The sequence below is a fragment of the Xiphophorus maculatus genome, chromosome 15 (genome assembly GCF_002775205.1).
Source record: "Xiphophorus maculatus strain JP 163 A chromosome 15, X_maculatus-5.0-male, whole genome shotgun sequence".
In the NCBI taxonomy this organism is placed as follows: Eukaryota; Metazoa; Chordata; class Actinopteri; order Cyprinodontiformes; family Poeciliidae; genus Xiphophorus; species Xiphophorus maculatus.
In genome coordinates this window covers 6,370,895-6,388,963 of record NC_036457.1, presented here as the reverse complement: position 1 = coordinate 6,388,963, position 18,069 = coordinate 6,370,895, and the positions used below count along the sequence as shown (strand labels likewise).

At 35.8% G+C, this 18,069-nt stretch overlaps 1 protein-coding gene across 9 annotated transcripts in view; it reads left to right on the top strand.

Moving 5' to 3' along the window:
* The window catches only part of lama2 (laminin subunit alpha 2), a 156,758-nt gene that overhangs the window by 66,296 nt on the left and 72,393 nt on the right, over positions 1-18,069 (top strand). For all 9 annotated transcript variants that reach the window (XM_023347282.1, XM_023347284.1, XM_023347281.1 and 6 more), the window contains exons 15-20: positions 4,003-4,101; positions 6,702-6,913; positions 7,522-7,630; positions 7,699-7,812; positions 10,016-10,143; positions 13,968-14,054. In XM_023347282.1, the coding sequence (XP_023203050.1) occupies positions 4,003-4,101; positions 6,702-6,913; positions 7,522-7,630; positions 7,699-7,812; positions 10,016-10,143; positions 13,968-14,054 (749 nt within the window). The remainder of the gene's footprint in view (positions 1-4,002; positions 4,102-6,701; positions 6,914-7,521; positions 7,631-7,698; positions 7,813-10,015; positions 10,144-13,967; positions 14,055-18,069) is intronic.

Sequence of the window (18,069 nt, the reverse complement as noted above, 5' to 3'; positions counted from 1 at the left end):
CCTACAAAACTAAAATTGGCAGAATGTGTGTGAAAAGCAAACAAGCTCCCAATCAGACTTATAACTGCAGGATAGTGAACTATAACACCCTATTTTACCCCTCAGCAAATGACTGTTGTGGCTTACTCCCAGCAAATGCTTTGACTGTCAATATGAATACGCAAGAGCAAATACTAAAGTAGTTTTCTTTGATCACTCAATTTTTTGGGAATTCTTTTGAATTGGTAATATTATAAAGTCTTTGTATTTGCAGCAATGCGGAAATAAACATGTTAACATTATTTTTTGTAATATATTTCTTCAAATTCACAACAGATGTCAGGAGTGATCCACCATATAGAGGAATCAAAATAAATAAGTCCATAAACTAAGTACAGTAGAACCCCAGTGTTCACGGGGATCAGGGAATATAGCTGCCAGCAAATTGCAGAAATCCACAAATACTTGAGATTTGCTCTAAAAACACTTCTGCCTGTTTTAATAGTTGTAAGTCCAAATATACCTTAATATGCATTATTACACACAGTGGCAACAGTGTTGGCACTACAAGAGAAACTAATATTTGCAGTCTTTTTGCTAATGGGTATCCATGAAAAAGGAAAGGTGATCCTGGATTCTTTGGCTACTTTGCAAATGCCTCACAATATCATGTCAAGCAGCATTGCACCTCGGCATCCTAATTGAAGGCCTATAAAAATGTTTCTCTAAAGATTGGAGGAATAAGCAAGGTATCAAACAAAATGCTTACTGGGACAAACGTAGATCTACTAACTGAAGAAAGTATGGGGAAATCAGTGAGATATTCTTGATAAAAATCTGAAAGTATTTGTCCATTTTTAGACAGACAAAAGTCATAAACATACAACCAAGGAATCAACTAGTTAAGAGCGGAAAAAAAGTAAGATTTGGGAATGGCAAGTTCAGGTCTCTGATGTGAATCCAATAGGAAATTTATGGGAAATGAAAATAAGAACATCAGGACCGTTCTTCTAAACAATTTGAATCAGAATTGTTTGGTAGAAAGGGTCAAAAGCACACATGTAATAGATTCAACTATGTTTTGTCTTTTCCAAATGGACTATTTTATCAAAGACCAAACCACTTCAAGAAGAATGTTCTATATGTTGGAGGCAAAAGTCCAATTTGTGCTTTAATTTTTCATAAAATTAAATGATTTACCCTAAGGTGAGTCAAAGATTTAACTTTTATAGACAGTAAAATTACATGTTGCCCTACATTTTTTACTGTAGGTTATCCTTACTGCTTTATTCTCCTCATGGCATCAATCTGAAGCATGAATCTGACCTTTTCAGAATACCAACTCTAAAATGAGGATGGAGTCATACTTTGTAGGTCATTAAACTTTTGACTTGGTTATGTAAAGTTATGGAAAAGTTATATTGCATCAAGGCTCTGCTGGGAACCCTGGAGGAATAGTGAGGTGAATAGTGACTCATTTTTTACTCCTCCTCTCACTTTCCATGTCAAACCCACTCCTTGGCATAGGCAGTAAATTAAATATCAAAAGTTTGTTTTTCTAGCACCTTCTAAGCAGAATATTTTTTCCCTTATTTAAGATAGTTTTGGAAAGAATAATTTTTGCTCTACAGAGTGCCTATAACTTAATGTGGTAAAACATCTGTTTCACAATTTTTTTATTATTGGCAATCTTTGTGTTGCGATTACTTTTCTCCCTTCCTTCCACATATTGTATCAGAATAAGCTGTTACTCATAGCCAGTAATAAAGGAGTCACTATAATGAAAATTGAGTCAGGCTCTTTGTTACAGTTTGAACAGTGTGGATTATGACTTCCTTTTCTCCTGACCATTAGTAGAGTTAATAACATGCTTATCTTACTCACAGGGGTGCATCTAACCAATGTCTGTTACAGCAAAGTGTTTATTCTATGATCGTTTTTACCACCCATAATTCTGTTCTCTCTGTAGATAAGTTTACTCTCCTGCTGTGCTTTTTTTATTTATTATTGGTTTGTCGTTTCCTCAATTTCCTTTCTTTATTTCTTCTCCAAGGGTGAAATTGGGCACTCATGTTGCAATAAAAAAGCTTTGATTGTTGACCGGAATTCAAGGGATGGCATCAAGAAAAATTAGTTTTCTGAAAAATATCGAGTGTTTCAAAGAAAGTAAATTAGAAAAGTTAGAATCCGTTGGAGGTTTGGGAACCATCTGAAAAACGTACCGTCTTTAACTTCTTAGCTCAAGGAATCAGACATTCTAGGTTATGCAAGATATTTTTTCTCAAATGTGTTAAAGTTTTAGAGATTTAGTGATGATAAAAACATGATGGTCTTAAACTAAAATCAAGAACATAATTAGCAACATATTTTTAGTGAAATCAATTATTTTCCCTTTTGCAGCAAGTTTCAATGAGCGTATGTCTCTATTGTGCAGAATGTGCTAGAATTGTCCAGTCAAAATCCTCACATAAATCCAATTTAGTCTTTAGCAAGAGTTAAATTTTGTTTTTTTATGCTCACTATCCAGTCTGACTAAACCTAATCTATTTTGAGAAGAATAATGGGCAAAAATCTAGTTTTTAGAGGCTGCAAAACTGAATACATATTCATGCCACCGCTTTAGATTTAAGTTATAAAAAGATTTAAAAATCTTTGGAGATTATTTCCACTGCTCATTTATACACTGATTTGTGGTCTGTCACATATAATCTCAATAAAATACTTGATTTGTGGGCATAATCTGAAAAAATGTAAAAAAGATTCAAGGTTTGGCATCAGTTATGATACATAATTTTGCATTAAAACTGCTGTTTTGACGCAATAATATAAAAAGTTTAAATGCTTTGTCATACTTCAGCTTAGATAATGACAAAAGCAGGTCAAGCAGCAGAAGTGTTAGAGAAGTGGGGGCTGCAGAGTGTAAGTTTATGCTATTATTTTACTGTCCTCTGGGGTCCAAATCTGTAAATTGAGGTAGATCAAGAATAAGTGTTATTGAATAAAAATCTCCACTGTAGCACCCCTGCAGGCCTTCCCGGGGTGTGTGGGCGTGTGTGTAGGGGTGCGCACTCAGGTCAGCTGCCAAATGAGTGATTCCCTCATCCTACTTTAAAAAGTGTGTGTAATGATGCAGAATAGCAGAGGTTTATGGCGACATTATGCCTACGTTTTACTTCTTCACTTACTCTCTCAAGGACCATTTCTTTATCTTTCTCTCCCCCTTTCCAGAGTGTCCCCTTCTCTCAGTTTTATAGTGGCATTATTATCTCACTCCCCCACCCATTACTGCTCAGGATGGAGCAGAATAATAAATTTCAGGATCATGCCGATGCAGCGTTTCTCCAGCTCTAGCTCCTTTTGTGGTGTCAACAGAAAGGGTGCAAAGAAACACCGTTGGACAACAAAGACTGTGCTGAATACCTGTTCTCTGCAACTTTTTAACATTTCAAAATTGTTTTGGTTTAGAAACGGATTTTGATCAGATTGGTGTATATCAGCATGTGTGTCTAATTTTGTGTATTAGATGCTATTTGAAAATCACATGCTAGGACTGTTATAAAACTCATTAATTAAATTATAAGTTTCGTTTTAATTGAACCTATTAGTTATTATAAATGATAAATTCCATCAGCCTTCAACATGCACAGGTTGAACGTTTTGTAAAATAGAGTAATCAAAGCCAGTACTTTGTTGTATTTTGTTGTTTCTATGGGAAAATAAAATATAGGGTAATCTGATTACTGCAATAGCTCCATCAGTGATTCAGTCTAATAAGGAGAAGTCCTGCAAACAAAATCACTAGAACAGGAGTACTTTTTTTAAAACAAAGTACAAAAACATTGATAGAAGTAAAAGTTCATTCATTGCCTTTATCCAGGGATAAACACAATTCCTGGACCAGGTGTTAACCTCTAGCGTTGTAAAAAAAAAAAATCCTTTCCAGGAACAAGATCAGAAGATAAGCTCAACCACTTTGATGAATTAAACTCCAAATAATTGTGACCTGTACTTGTTGTTCTTCAGGTTGCAGCCTATGGAGGTGATGTGACGTTCACGGTGTCATACAAAACAAACCAACAAGCGGCCATCAGAGTCACCTCAGAGCCTGACCTTATTATTGAGGTAAGTTGGAAAAGATGCAAAGTTGAAAAACTTTGAAACATTTACACACCAATATTTAATAAAGAGCAGGTTATCTACACATTATTGTTAAACATCTGTTTAAATTCCAAGTAATTGAGGAGTACATTCACTTTACCATCAGACAGCCATATGATGACAAAAGTAGCATTAAAAATAGTTAGTGTTTTTTAAAATTTGCTTTTATGATACCATCAAAATGTAACTGTATTGCGCTATCTAAATTGTCTTACAATAACTGTTGAAATATTTTAAATATAGCCTCCAGTTTAAGTGTGATTATAAATTAAGACCTTTTTGACTAAATTGAGTTCAGCAGCCACATTCACAGTAATAAAATGCAAACCATCTCTCCAAACAGTCACTATTATCAGCATCTACAGCAAGGTGTACAGTGTTCATGCATAAGTATCTCATACACCGCCACTGAAGGAGGAGGAGGAAAAGGGACTGACATTGAGTGTCACCAAGGCCTAATTATTATTACCTTTTATGTTTGGGAAAAGTTCACATAACCCAAGAAACTCCTGTGCATGTGTAATTTATTTGTGCCCTTTCTTTACTCACTGGCTTTAGCAGGGGTGAACATTGAATAATGCAGCAAAAAAAAAAAGGTGGTAGAAAACAGACATGCACATAGACACAAAAACAGCCACAGCATGCGGAGAAGTGCTGAACTGAGCAATAAAAAATGCAGATGGAGTATTTCCTACCTTCTCTTTTATAATGAGCAGGTTGCAGTATGATGCATGGCAGCAATAAGCAAAGCAGCGACACTATTAGTTAACTGTTAATGTCTTCCTTATCACTAAACAACACTGTAACTGTGTGCCAAATCTGAGAACGACAAACAAACGAGCATAAATAGAAAAGAGAAAAACAAATGAACTGCATAAAAGCAGTGGAATTGTTTTGTATTTCAGAAGACAGATAAACATTTATGTGGCCAATATCAGATCTTAAAATTAAGTTAAAAAAAATGTTGCAGAATAATTCAACACTGATTATTCCATGTCCTTATTTATATCATGAGATTCTTATAAAATTAAACTATAAAAAGTACAACAATTATTTTAAAACTTGAAGCTTTAGATCAAAATAAGGTTTGGACTTAGACTTGAAATTTTTAATTTATTGAACCTTTTATTTTTTTTGTCTTTCAGTCCTTCAATCTGGAGGTGTTGTTTGAATTTAACTTGGGATTTAACTTGAAAGTGGGTGAAAATAAATAGAATTAAGACATAGTTATAAGCGAGCTAAAGCGAGTAATAAAACAAAAGAATAAATATTAAATTAATCAAAAAGATGTAGAGAAATATAAAAAAGAAAACTGCAAGATGAAGAGAAACAAAACAGTAAGCTTGTTATTTAAAGCCATGTCAGTGTGGATGGAATGGGAGGAGGAGGAGAAGAGGACAAGTATCGGTTTTGTTGTCAACAAAAAGCCTCTTCAATGATGACAACAATGAACCACCTACACACTGTCAGCCAACTTTCCCCCTCTTAACCATCTCTTCATCCCCCTTTGTCTCATGTTTTTCTGTTTTTTTACCCTCACTGTTTACTCTCTGCATATCTGATACAAGCTGTGGTGTTTTTTTTTTTTCTCTCTCTCTTGCTTTGATTTTTGTCTTTGTTGTATATATTTTTAAAATTGTCTAAACATAGAATAAACTCAAAATTTCATTATGCTTTGATCTTCTGTAGAATTAGCATAAGGAGGATTTTTATCTGTCTCCCCCTTAAAGTTGCATTCAAGATGATGAGTTGAAAAGAAACGGGCAGTTTGCAATAAACTGAGATAAATGTTGATCATGTAATAGTCGAAATTAACTATTTTCAATGACAATTAGCCATGGGAATGGAATAGATTCAAAGAGTTGAGCTAAAGAACATGCTACATTTTTTTTACTTTTACATGTAATTTTGTTTTCTACCTTAGCTAGTTTGCTGAATGAAGTGCTGGAAATCAGAGTTTTGTTTTTAGTGAGGGCATTGAAATTCAGGGACTACTGTTTGGATCTAATGACCAAATGTGGATCTCTCTGTGAACAATTGCATGATAAGTAACTGAATAAAATAATAGAATTTCAAATTATTATAGTGTAAAAACATCTGGAAGAAAAGCAGTCCTAGAGTGCGTTGTTTAAAACTGTTTTTTCTGAAGCAATGTACTGCTGTCTTTGCATCTTTCACTCCTGCAGCTGTTTTCTCTGCAATGATCTTCTCCTCCTTTTTTCCATTAAATAGGTTTTCCTTAATGGCTTATTGGTGTAATTGCTCCCTCCTCCCCCATTGGTTGTTGTCACTCAGTTAGTTACTACATGCTATTGATCCATGGTCAACAAGAGATGGTCAGATACAAGGTCTTGTCTCAGCTCACTTGCATTTAGTCCATGCCGAATGTCAATAGCAACTTAAGCTCATTACCTAATGACATATCATTCACCCTGTTTGTTTTTTTAGGACTAGCTCTAATAGAATGAGATTATTTTACATCAGACACAGAGAAATGTTCAAATGTCATTGAACTTAAAAAATATATTTGCAACTGTTGTATTTCATGTTTTTCTTTCTGTTAGGGAGGTGGAATGAAGCTTATAGACAGCTGGTTTGGCCAGCCAGTGTATCCGTCGTCTACCAGCACCAAACACATTATTCTCCTTCCTGAGAACTTCGTGGTTTCAGAGACAAGACAGGCGATCAGCAGAAGAGATTTCCTGTTAGTGCTGGCCAACCTGACGAGTTTAATGGTGCGGGCCTCATACAGCACGGAAACCAGCGCTGTCTACAGGTTGGAAGAGCACTCACTTGGATATTGTGTAAAAATAACATGAAGAACATGGTCATCATTAGTGTTTTATAAAAGGCTGTTTATATCTGTAATTAAATTCATGAATGCTTGACCAGGAAGTTCTTCATTAATAAAAGAAATGAGCTCATTCACCCTGTTAAACTGGCAGTAAAAATGTATGTCAGTTGATTTTAATCAAACAGCAAATAGTTTCCAACAATTAAAATCAATCTTAGATACTGCATCATTGTACTGGTGATTAAAGCCAAGGCACAAAATCCTGCAATAAATCCCACAGTGTGCAGGAACTTTATTCTGCTACTAATTGGGTTTGTTCATCCTTCTTCTATGCAGATGAGCAAACAAATGATTAGTTTTACTAAATTAAGATGCTCATAAAGTGTGTAGCTGTTCTTCAATATTGTCTCCAAACAGAGATTTTTTTCAATTTATTTATAGATGAAACTCATTGCTTTTAGATTAGCATAAAAGCTTTTACACTAAACTGACTAAAGAACTGCTTTATTTTATTGCCATTGGTAGTTGAATTTACAACGGGCCAAGAAGTTTATGCTTAATTGTTTCATCTTTTTTTGTATTCTCTGCAGGCTCCATTCATTCTCAATGCAGGTGGCAAATCCTTTAGCCACTGGAAAGAGAGCATCAGCTGTAGAAAAGTGTGCCTGTCCCCCTGGATATGGAGGATTATCCTGCGAGGTAAACACAAATCGTACACACTGCTTAAACATAAAATTGCAAATTCACTTTTGAAATGTTTGTTTCAGACATGCCCTCCTGGTTTTCGGCGAGTCTACGGAAAACTGTATAATGGTGTGTGTGAACCATGCCGCTGTCATAGACACAGCTCACATTGCCATGAGTTCACAGGACATTGCCTGGTAAGGTTATTAATAAACTTAGCATGTCTTGTATTTTGTGCATTTATTATGCAACCAAAAAAAACAAAGGGTTGTCATGCTCAAGTTTTCTTTTGTTTATGACACAAATGAGAGATAATTTGGTAGCAATTTCCTAGCAAATGTTCCTCATTGTTTAGGAGCAACCCCAAAATATAACATTTAGGACTATAAAAGAGCTACATCCTTAAAAGGTCATCACTCTCTCCTACTCAGACCTACAAACTTTTCATATCTAAACACCCAGCAAGCACAAATTTTCATGCATTTCATAAGGATTTCCTATGATAGAGCAGAACAAAATGGAGCATATTTGTTAAGCGAATAGGAAAGTATAAAGGGTTAGCAAAATTCTTTGCAAATAAATTAACATCTACAAAGTGTGGCATACATTTGTCTTTTTTTTCCTGCAACTACCGCTGCAAGTCTTCTCTGCCAGCTTTGCACGTCTGCCAGCTAATATTTTTACTCATTCTTCCTCACAGAATATCTTAACGATAAAATAAGATTTGATTGTGTCCTTAAACAGTACTGTTTAGTGATATTGCAAATTTTCAGTTGGGTAAAGGTCTAAGCAACAGGGAAATTCAATGTGTTTCTTTTTTATTTATTTTTTTTAAGAAGAAATAAAAAAAACAAGCAAAACATTAAATTGCAGTAAAATAAAATAAATGGATGGCAGGTTAAAAATAGAATACAGTTTATGATGTTCCAGTTGCTATTAATGAAAGGCAGCTCTAAACAAAAGGGGTTTTAGCCTTTTTTTAAGGAACACTGTTTAAGTTACAACTCTTCTAATATTTGTTTTAATTAATATTAGTTTTCAGCCAAGTCTGTCATGAAGTGACAGGTACTTTGAACATCATCAGCTACTATTTTATTCTATGTGCTGTATTTCAATATTTGAAGCAAAGTGTACATAACCTAAAGAAAAGTATAACTGGAGCTTTTATGGATCTGCCATCTAGTTGTCATTAGAGGAACTGCAGGGGTATGCACTTTCCTACTGTTTACACACACTCATGCATAATATATGTACAACAGACACGTATATGTTACCCTCTCATGTGGATTTCCACACATTCACTCCCCACTCTTCCCACAGCCTTAGGCTGATTCTGTCAGTTCCCATTCCACTTAATACACACACACTAAAGCCCACACAGATGAACACACACAGAGAACAAAAACCCCACACACGGCCACACACACGCACTTGTGTGTTTGCATTATGATGTTATGGTTCATTATAAATGAGGAGGATGTGTCAAAGGGAGACGTACATTCAGAGAAAGATAGTCGGTCTGTGAGGCCATCTTTTACACGCAGACACACACACACACACACACCCCGTCTGACATTCGCTCACTTACAATCACACGTGCACATGTCCCACCTGTACACACAGTGACAGACAGGCAGCCAGATGCGTCCACGCACACCTCCACTGACACCAGTGATGTGTAGCTCCAGCTGAATGAATGACTGACTGATGCCACAGACTTATAGGTTAACACAGTGTGAATGTGTCAGGGTGTGTTTCAGCTGTGTAAGGTCATTTAATATGAGAAATGAATGGAACATGTTGACATGGTAACATTTTCCCACACACACAGTCCCTGAAACTGTGAAAGTTGTTATAACTGGAAAACTGATTTCTGCAATGGAAATATTTGATAAGGTAGAATATATGGAAGAAAAAAAATCAATTAAGCTACTGTTGAACTGTTTTTTTTAAATCCCTCCTTCGAAACTAGTAAACTTTTCAATTATTTATCTATTGGGCGAGGAACTGCCTTAAGGCAACAAGGTTGAGGCTGTCTACAGTGATGTTTTGCTGGAAAGACGTAAACTGTACAGCTTGTTTTTCGGATTTTATAGACAAATCATGGCCAGTCATAGTCATACTGTGCATCTCATTTGTAGTAAATGAGCAACTTGATGATTTGTGATATTCACTTGGAAGTTGGTATATTTCTTCCTTTGAAAGAATATCAAGTATAAAATAATAAAAACTGATTGACATGAAGAATTCCTCCACATATGGATTCAGTATTTTGATTTAAAGCAAAACTTTGGTAAAGCTTTAATACATTATTGTTTTGGTGTAAAAGCTAATTAAATGGACAATTTCTAAAACTTGATCTTTCTAAAAATATAAAATTTGTCTTCTTTTTTTTTTTAGGACTGCACCCACCATACTACTGGCCACCATTGTGACACCTGCCTACCTGGTTACTATGGCAATGCCACCCATGGGACACCTCAAGACTGTCAGCCATGTGCCTGCCCACTTAATCTTCCCAGCAACAAGTAGGTTCTGGAGAACTGGGGGGTTAATAATATGACCAGCCTGTCTGTGCTGTCTCTTCTCTGCTTCTCTGTTTTTTAACTATTTCTCTTCATAATCTCCAATCGTGACATAAAGACTTCATCATCTTGGGAGGGAATATAATTGTGGTGACATTATAGTAAAAATATCATCACCACAGGAAGAGTGGAGCAGCGTATGACGAGAAGCACCGTCGCTGTGGGACTAAATGTCATCATCATTAGGATCATCAGAATGCATCCACAAAATGAATGCAAAATGCATTCAAATCTTTTAAAAACAAAAGAAAAACTTTAGTAATATTTTTGTGAGAAGCCAGCCACATTGTCCTCCCGCTGTCATAAATTACAGTACCTTGTATCATATTGGCAACTGTCTAATTTAACAACTTTGAACACAGATGTAAAGATGTGTGTATTTACACGCTCGTCAAAAACCAGCATATTTTCTTGCATGGTAAAAATGAATCTCTGGTTGGAACAAGGTTGTGTACTTAAAGCATCTTTGTGGATGCCAGCATCAACTTTGTTTGTTAATTAAGAGGAATGAATTCAGACTTAATTTGAAAATTCCTCATAAAAATAGAATTTGACCTCAACAGTTATTCATAGGTGTTGGAGACATTTATAAGGTTAGGTATTTGGTCTTGTGGCTTATAAAAGAAGCAGACAGATGCTTCAAATTATTGAAATGCTGTTCTGTTGGCCAATTAAGTCAAAAATCTTATTTATATAGCACCTTTCACAGACCTATACATCACAAAGTGCTTCACAAAGGCAAAATCATTAAAACAAGAAACACACTGAGCATCAAATGAGTTGGTGTTTTTCTGTGTTTGGAAAACAAGCAGTTTCACAAACTTCCTGATTATAAAATCACAATTAATAGAGCCTGCTCCATTACCTAGCAACTCCAGCCTAGCTGAGCCTTTCACCTAATAACCCAAGCGGCACTCCAGTGCATTTGGTCTGCTAGTCTTACCTCTGGATGCACTGTACAATGGCCGTATGCAAAGATACAAGTGTTTTGTTGTTGACTTATCATCCAGAAACAGCTGCTACCTCCTAGATGGTTGTGAAGGAGGCTCCAATTCTTCTGTTGCTGGGCCTGACTCATAGTCAAAGATGCACTGTTGTATAATTGTGCATCTGTTTACTGCTATTTTGAAATATATATAGAGAGAGTGTAAACGCAGAGTTGGATGGCGTGGCCAGCAAAGATTTACTTGAATTTAAAGTGACAAGAGGCCCTAAAACAGCTTATTCTGAAAGCAGTTCAAAATGGGCAGAAGTGAAATCTCATTATCTGAGAATAACTTTGTGCAAAAACTTTTAAAAAACATGTTTTCTATTATCCATAGAGGACCCATAACAGATGCCCTTTAAAAGTAATTCTCAAAATGCACAGGAAGCCAGTGCAGGGCAGCAAGAAGAGGAGTTTTGTGCGCTGTTCTGTTAGGTTTTGTCAACACTGCAGCATTCTTCACAGAGCCGGGGAGGTTTTATTCAAACAGGTAAAACGACTATTACAACAGTCTGAACAGAAGGGATAACTTTCTATAACTCACAAATGGCCTCAACATAGAAATGTTTCTCAAATGATTAAAACAGTTACGAACAAGTATTTTACTGTGATTGTGAAAAGACAAGATGACTCCCAGATTTGAGAGACTACAGAGTACCAGCTAAAAAAGAAGATTAAATTATTTTTTTGTCTTAGGAAATAGGAGTTTCTTTTTGTTTGCATTTCACAGTCAATTTAAACATTATCATACAGCCATTTGATGAGGGATGCTCTGTTTTAGACTACAAGTCCCTATTTTATCTTTTTCCATTTTCTTTTGTTCAAGCCATAATGTTGGATTTTGAATTTGGAGTTTACCTCCCAAATTGAAGATTTAAACTTTGGTGGGTGTTCCAGTTAACTTTTCTAATTTATACTCCTATAATTTGCATGTTTGCAGATGTTACATTATTAGAGAAACAATCTATTTTAGGTTGTGCAATGTAAATTTGACCCAAATCAATCTTTCTGACATACACAAAGTCAATACAAGTAAAACAACATTAATTGTGGTTTTAAATGTGGCTACGGGCAAAACAGCCTATCAATGAAAGAAAATATTAACTTTCTTTACTGTTTAATAAATGTAATCTTTAAAATAATGAATGACAGTAAACACAAGAAACAAGTGTCTCTTTCAGTTCTCAGCAAAATGGACACACACATCCCCACAAACAAACACTATTAGCAGCAGCTGAGAATTTTCTTGCAGCCATGACGTGTCATTTCCACGATGCTACGAGCTAAAGAAAGACACAACTGACTGTTCCCCTTCCATGCTTCCCCCAACACTTGCATTAGTGTGAGGTGATATGCCTCCCAGTTCCTTAAAAATAGCCATCCAGCCTCATCTGTTCACTGACACAAGTTGCTCAAAAACTAGTTGAATGTTCTTCATCTAAGCTTTTATGAGCTTAGATGAAAAATAATACCATGTTGGTGTTGCTGTTCTGTGATCAGTAGAAATAACTTTAGGCCTCAAGTTTTGTTAATTTTATATAAACTTGAATTTTTCTTCCAATGTAATAGGTGTTTTAGGTGTTGACATTAAAATTGTTGAACACATTTTTTGCCATTAATAAATGTCACTGTCCCAACACTGTTATAGTTGTTAGTATTAGTCCCAATCGATACTAATACTAATATTAAGTTCACAGATCCAACACAAAGTAGTTGCCTTCAATTTCTCACATTTTGTCTGAAATAGTTTCAAAATGGGCCATGAGATCTTTCTTAAATCAGTTCACTAGCTTTCTAGCTTTATATGAATTGAACTTATAGTTGATACCACAATTTTTTTCTGAGGACCGCCAAAGGGAATCCAAGTACCACTAGTTGTGGTACTAAGTGTCAAAGTTCGAAAACTATGGTGGTGGCAGCATCATGCTATGAGGATGCCATGTGTTTTTCTCTTACTATTCCTAGTAATGTAACTCATTATCTTGGTTTACCAGATGGAATCCAAATAAGCATTGAAGTGTGTTTCATAGCATAAAAAGATGGCAAAAGGTCCAAGAGGTATAAAAACTTTTGCAAGACGTTGCTGATACTTGAATGTAATTTAAGGCTAATAGATACATAACAGAATCCTGTCAAGTCTTTTTGTATTTTTCTTTTAACTATTACCTCAAAAATGCTGGTATTTAACACAAAATAGGCACAATTATAATGTATACCTAGCTGATATAGTAAGAAATATAGTTTGTGAACTTGGTCATCTATATAAAGAATCAGATTTTATATAAAGACTTGGATTTTGTTATGGTTTACGCAGGTGCATTTGCCAAGCGAGCTTATCTGGAACTCAGTGAAAAGCTCATAATGAGCCAGTTCGTCATCTAGTGAGTCAGTCTGGAGCCTGGAACCCAAGCCAGCTGAACTATCTTTAGTTTATGGAAGTGGGAGGGTGACAGAACAGGGGGCAACCGACTATCATGTTACTTTGGTTCCTTGTCTCTTAGTTCGTTTAGGCAATAGTTTGTAGAGAGGCCAGTTTTTTAAATGGGTGTGTTTAGATATAGTTTGTAAGGAATAAATGTATGTTATGTCTGAGAGCAGAACAAAAGGAACTACAAAGTGAAAGCAGGGACGCAGGTGTGTCAGTGAGGTGACAAGCAATGGCCTTAACTCGCCTGTGTCTTCTCTTCCTCCTCTTCCACCTGGCTCTCCCCACTTTGGAACAACGTTTTCGACTTCAACAACAACTTCAACAACGATCACGCCACCGTGGAAACCACAACAGCTTCAGCCCCACATGCCACCTTGGTGACAAAGGAGAGCTGCTCTGTGATCAGTGTCAGCCTGGATATACAGGGCCAAGATGCGACAGGTAAACACATTTTACACTCAAAACATGCCAGCATTAAATTATTAAATCTAAACAAAAAATATGTCTTCTTTTGCAACTTAACTGTCATCAACCTGTTATCTGGATCAATTAGGTTCCCATTAACTTTTAAGATCTAATTGAATTCATTAAAATTGCACAAAGGTGTGCAGCAAAATGAAAGCTGTTACTCTTTTCAGTTCAGGAAAGGTCCATTTGGGCAGGAATTCAATCTGGTAGTGAGGTGTTACAAAACGAAAATGGAATATGCTGCTCATTAACTGTATTCAGGACTTTGTCTCATTGTCCATCCAGCTGTCTATCCATTGCACATTTTATTACTCTAGTTGACTGACATGTTTGTACCATTAGCTGCTGGCTTTTTAAGCAGCTCAACACTAATGAGAAATCTTTCTTATTAGTACTGTCATGTGATGATGGAGTCAGTGTAAACGGTCTCTTCACCACCCAGGCTAAGTGAAATGAAGAACATTTGCTTTTTGTGTATCAAACTGAGGAAATCGGACAAAGAAAAAAAAACCTGTTTACTTAGTTTTAAACAATCTTGTGATAAGATTTTAAAAATTAAAAATAAAAAACTCCCCAGCAACCTCTCAGACCCAAACTAAAACCTTGGTAAATTATAATTTTGTTCTGGGTCAAATAATCCAGAGACCCCACCCCCCTTCAAAACCAACATATTTTGATTTTCCATACCTCTGTCCTGGATCGAATGTCAGGATATAACAGCTGTTAGCAGCTAGCATTCTTATTACTGAGTGTTAAACCTGAAATTAACAATTATATTTGACAATTCAAATTTTTTTGCTTCCATCCTGCTCTTGAAAAATGTTAGCTTAGCTTTAGCTTAGCAACTAGCAGCAGAGATAGAAGGAAAACACGGAATTATTTATTCTCAACAGGCTCTAAAAATTTGCATTAAACACAGCTGTTATTTGGACGGGTATCAGACTCCGGAGAACATGTTTATTCTGTAATAACAGTTTATATGAATTCATCAGGAGGTCATCCTTAGATCCTTTGCTATAACACAGTCGTTAAATTAATAATTTTCAGTTGGTCAGTGACTGAATGTCTGCTTCAACCTGCCTGTGCAAACCATCATGCAGCTTACCCACTATTTAAAATAACCCCATTTGCTGTATATAGTGTCTGCAGTCTTTGCTTTCCCTTTTATAGCCTTCCTAATTCAAATGAATGCACTCCATGTTGCCTACCATCAGACAGGGAGATTAGATTCTTATGTTTATTACTAGAACTAAAGTTGTGATTTCTTAGTAATCCTTGTATACCCATTCACCTGTCAGGATTTTTCTGTTTTTTATCACTGAAGTGTAAATTTCTTAGGTTTTTCAGAAGGAATTATTATTCAATGTGCCTGTTTCCATATTGACCAAAGAAGATGAAACATTTTCATAAGCTGGGTAAATGTAATGCATCACTGTTAGCTGTTATTGCTGATTATTGCCTGACTTAATCTCCAACATTGTGAATGTTGTGCCTGAAACTCTGTGTTCCTGTAAAACTACAGCTGCAAATATCCAGGCTGTTTATATTTGGTGCCACATAGTCTGCATGCTTCGCCTAGCCATGCTGTCCAGTGCAGAATTTCTCTGTCCATCTTTTAGTCTTTTTATAAACCTCATTTGTTGCTGAGTGGCACTCTGACTCACTCCATTTTTATACTTTGCCACAACGTTACCATCCAGCATACGGCCAATATGATCTAGCATTGACATAAGGCCAATCTAATATATTCCTCTTCAATGCCAAGCTTGTCTATATGAATTTTTATGTTCTGTATAGAAGCTGTTAAATGGAATATTACTAACTAATAGCAGTATAAGCAGGTAATCAGCAGTTGTTTTTGTTCTACTAGTCTTATTGATACCTTCCACCTGCTATTCTGCTTCATTATCTGTGCTGTTTTTGTTATTGTTTGTGGTAATTAATTGTAATATGGCAATTTGTCTGTATTATGGGCTGTAACAAAATGGCCACTCTATTCATCCCATGCTAATAGACTATCCACTCACTGCTAAGTGGTTCTGCTTTTCAATTTTCTGTCCATAAACATCCATTTAAAACATAGCTGAAAAGCCCCTGCAAGCCCAGCACATTGTATGCTAAAACACTCCAAGAGTCATAAGCTGCTTTTCAGGGTCTGGCAAGAATCTAAATGCTCCTGCTCATGAGGTATTTCAATTAATACAAATGAATTTAGTCTGACCTAGTGCCAAGTAGCTGTTGATAAAACAGCTACTTTTGCTAATTTTTGTGATTATATTTGTAGCTTATATTTGTTTAACTAGCGGCTTTTAAAAATGTGAGTGATAACTGGAAAGGACACATTCATCTCCTTTGCCCCTCTTAATAACACAAATATTATCTATATACTGTATGGTATTGAATAAAGTGTTTGGTTCACTAAACAGTCAACTTCCAACTATAAACAAACAAGATGTCCATAAAGTGTTGGTGGTTCCTGGGTTATTCCTAAAGATCTGACCAAAATAATTTGATCTGTTAATGACAGTTTGGCTCCGATAGTTAAAATTTTAGAAATAATATAGTTGCAATTTAGTTGCAATAAACATAAAGTGCTATTCCAGTACTTGAGCGAAGAAGCTGATTACTAAAATTAGGGCCCAGAGTTTTGCCTGTTGCCAAAGAAAAGGATTTCTAGTTCCAACAATAGCCCTTTGAAAACCTCCTTATATGACAGTCATGTGAGTGTGCAGGGAAATTGATGACTGATACACAGCAAAAATAATTGTTTTTGATGTATTTTGATGACTAAAACTACATGAACGAATTTGTTGGCAAAAAGCAGGCATTTTATAAAGTAAAACGTCCCTAAAATGGTCAAAAATAGACCACTTAACTTATTTGGTTAAATGTTAAATGACCCATTTAAAATGTTGGACCTCACATAGCCTTAAATTGTTAATTTTTCTACTTTCATGCTTGTACTGCCCTTTTTAATTTTTATTTGCTACTCTGATGGACATAAACAGGTGTTTAATTTTCTCTGTACCTTCACTACAGATTGCAGCTAGACATGGATACCCACTTAATCAATGTGATCTGATTCAATTGAAAAGAACAGAGAGCAAAATGTGGGAATTCATATCACAAAAAAGACTCCAAACAAACACATGCACTTTGCCTCACGGTCCATCCTCCTTGAAAAATTAGATTGATTCCAGTCGAGTTTGCCACTTGATTGGGAAGATGTACTTCTGACATGGCACACACTAAATACTCTCATGTAGACACAATCTGGCAACATGTGAACACACACACACACACAAACTAATAAACCAGCTCTATTGAGTACCAAGGAGGGTCAGTGGTAATAACGGTTTGCTCCTCTTGACTCCTTCCCTCTCTCTGTTCTTTCTCTTCCCTCTTCTCTGAATTCAATTCTCTTTTCAAGACCTTTCCCCCCTCTCCTTCTCACTTGCTTTCCTCTCGCTCTCACTTTACTGCCTTTCTCTATCCTTCTTCTTCTTCTTTCATCTTGATTCCCCTTTTCAACATGTAGAGCTTTATTTCAGCACAGGCTCTTTATTTGGTTTTAGTGGCTCTTGTCCCTGTGGTGCACTCTCAGGTTAATACGTTTTCCCACCTCTGAAGATCCTCTGATTATTATTCATATGAAGAACCTGAAAAGCAAAACATAAAATCTTGTTCCGGTTTGACAATAAACACCTTTTCTTTTTTCCCCTTTAGATCAAAAGTCCTAACATTTTACTTGTGATATATATTTTTTTTATTTTCTTTCTTTGGCAGATGATGCCAAAAAGATTTATTTTACAAAAACAAAAATAATCTTACAGAATCAGATTCTAATTTTACACTTGAGTGTCTTAGGTGTCTTTCTTGTTTTAGATGTGTCTCTGCTCTAACAAAGTAGATTCAAATGGCTGAATTAGCTCCTCTGCGGTTCATTATATTATACAGTTATCTGCTATTGACTCATTATTTTTTTTAT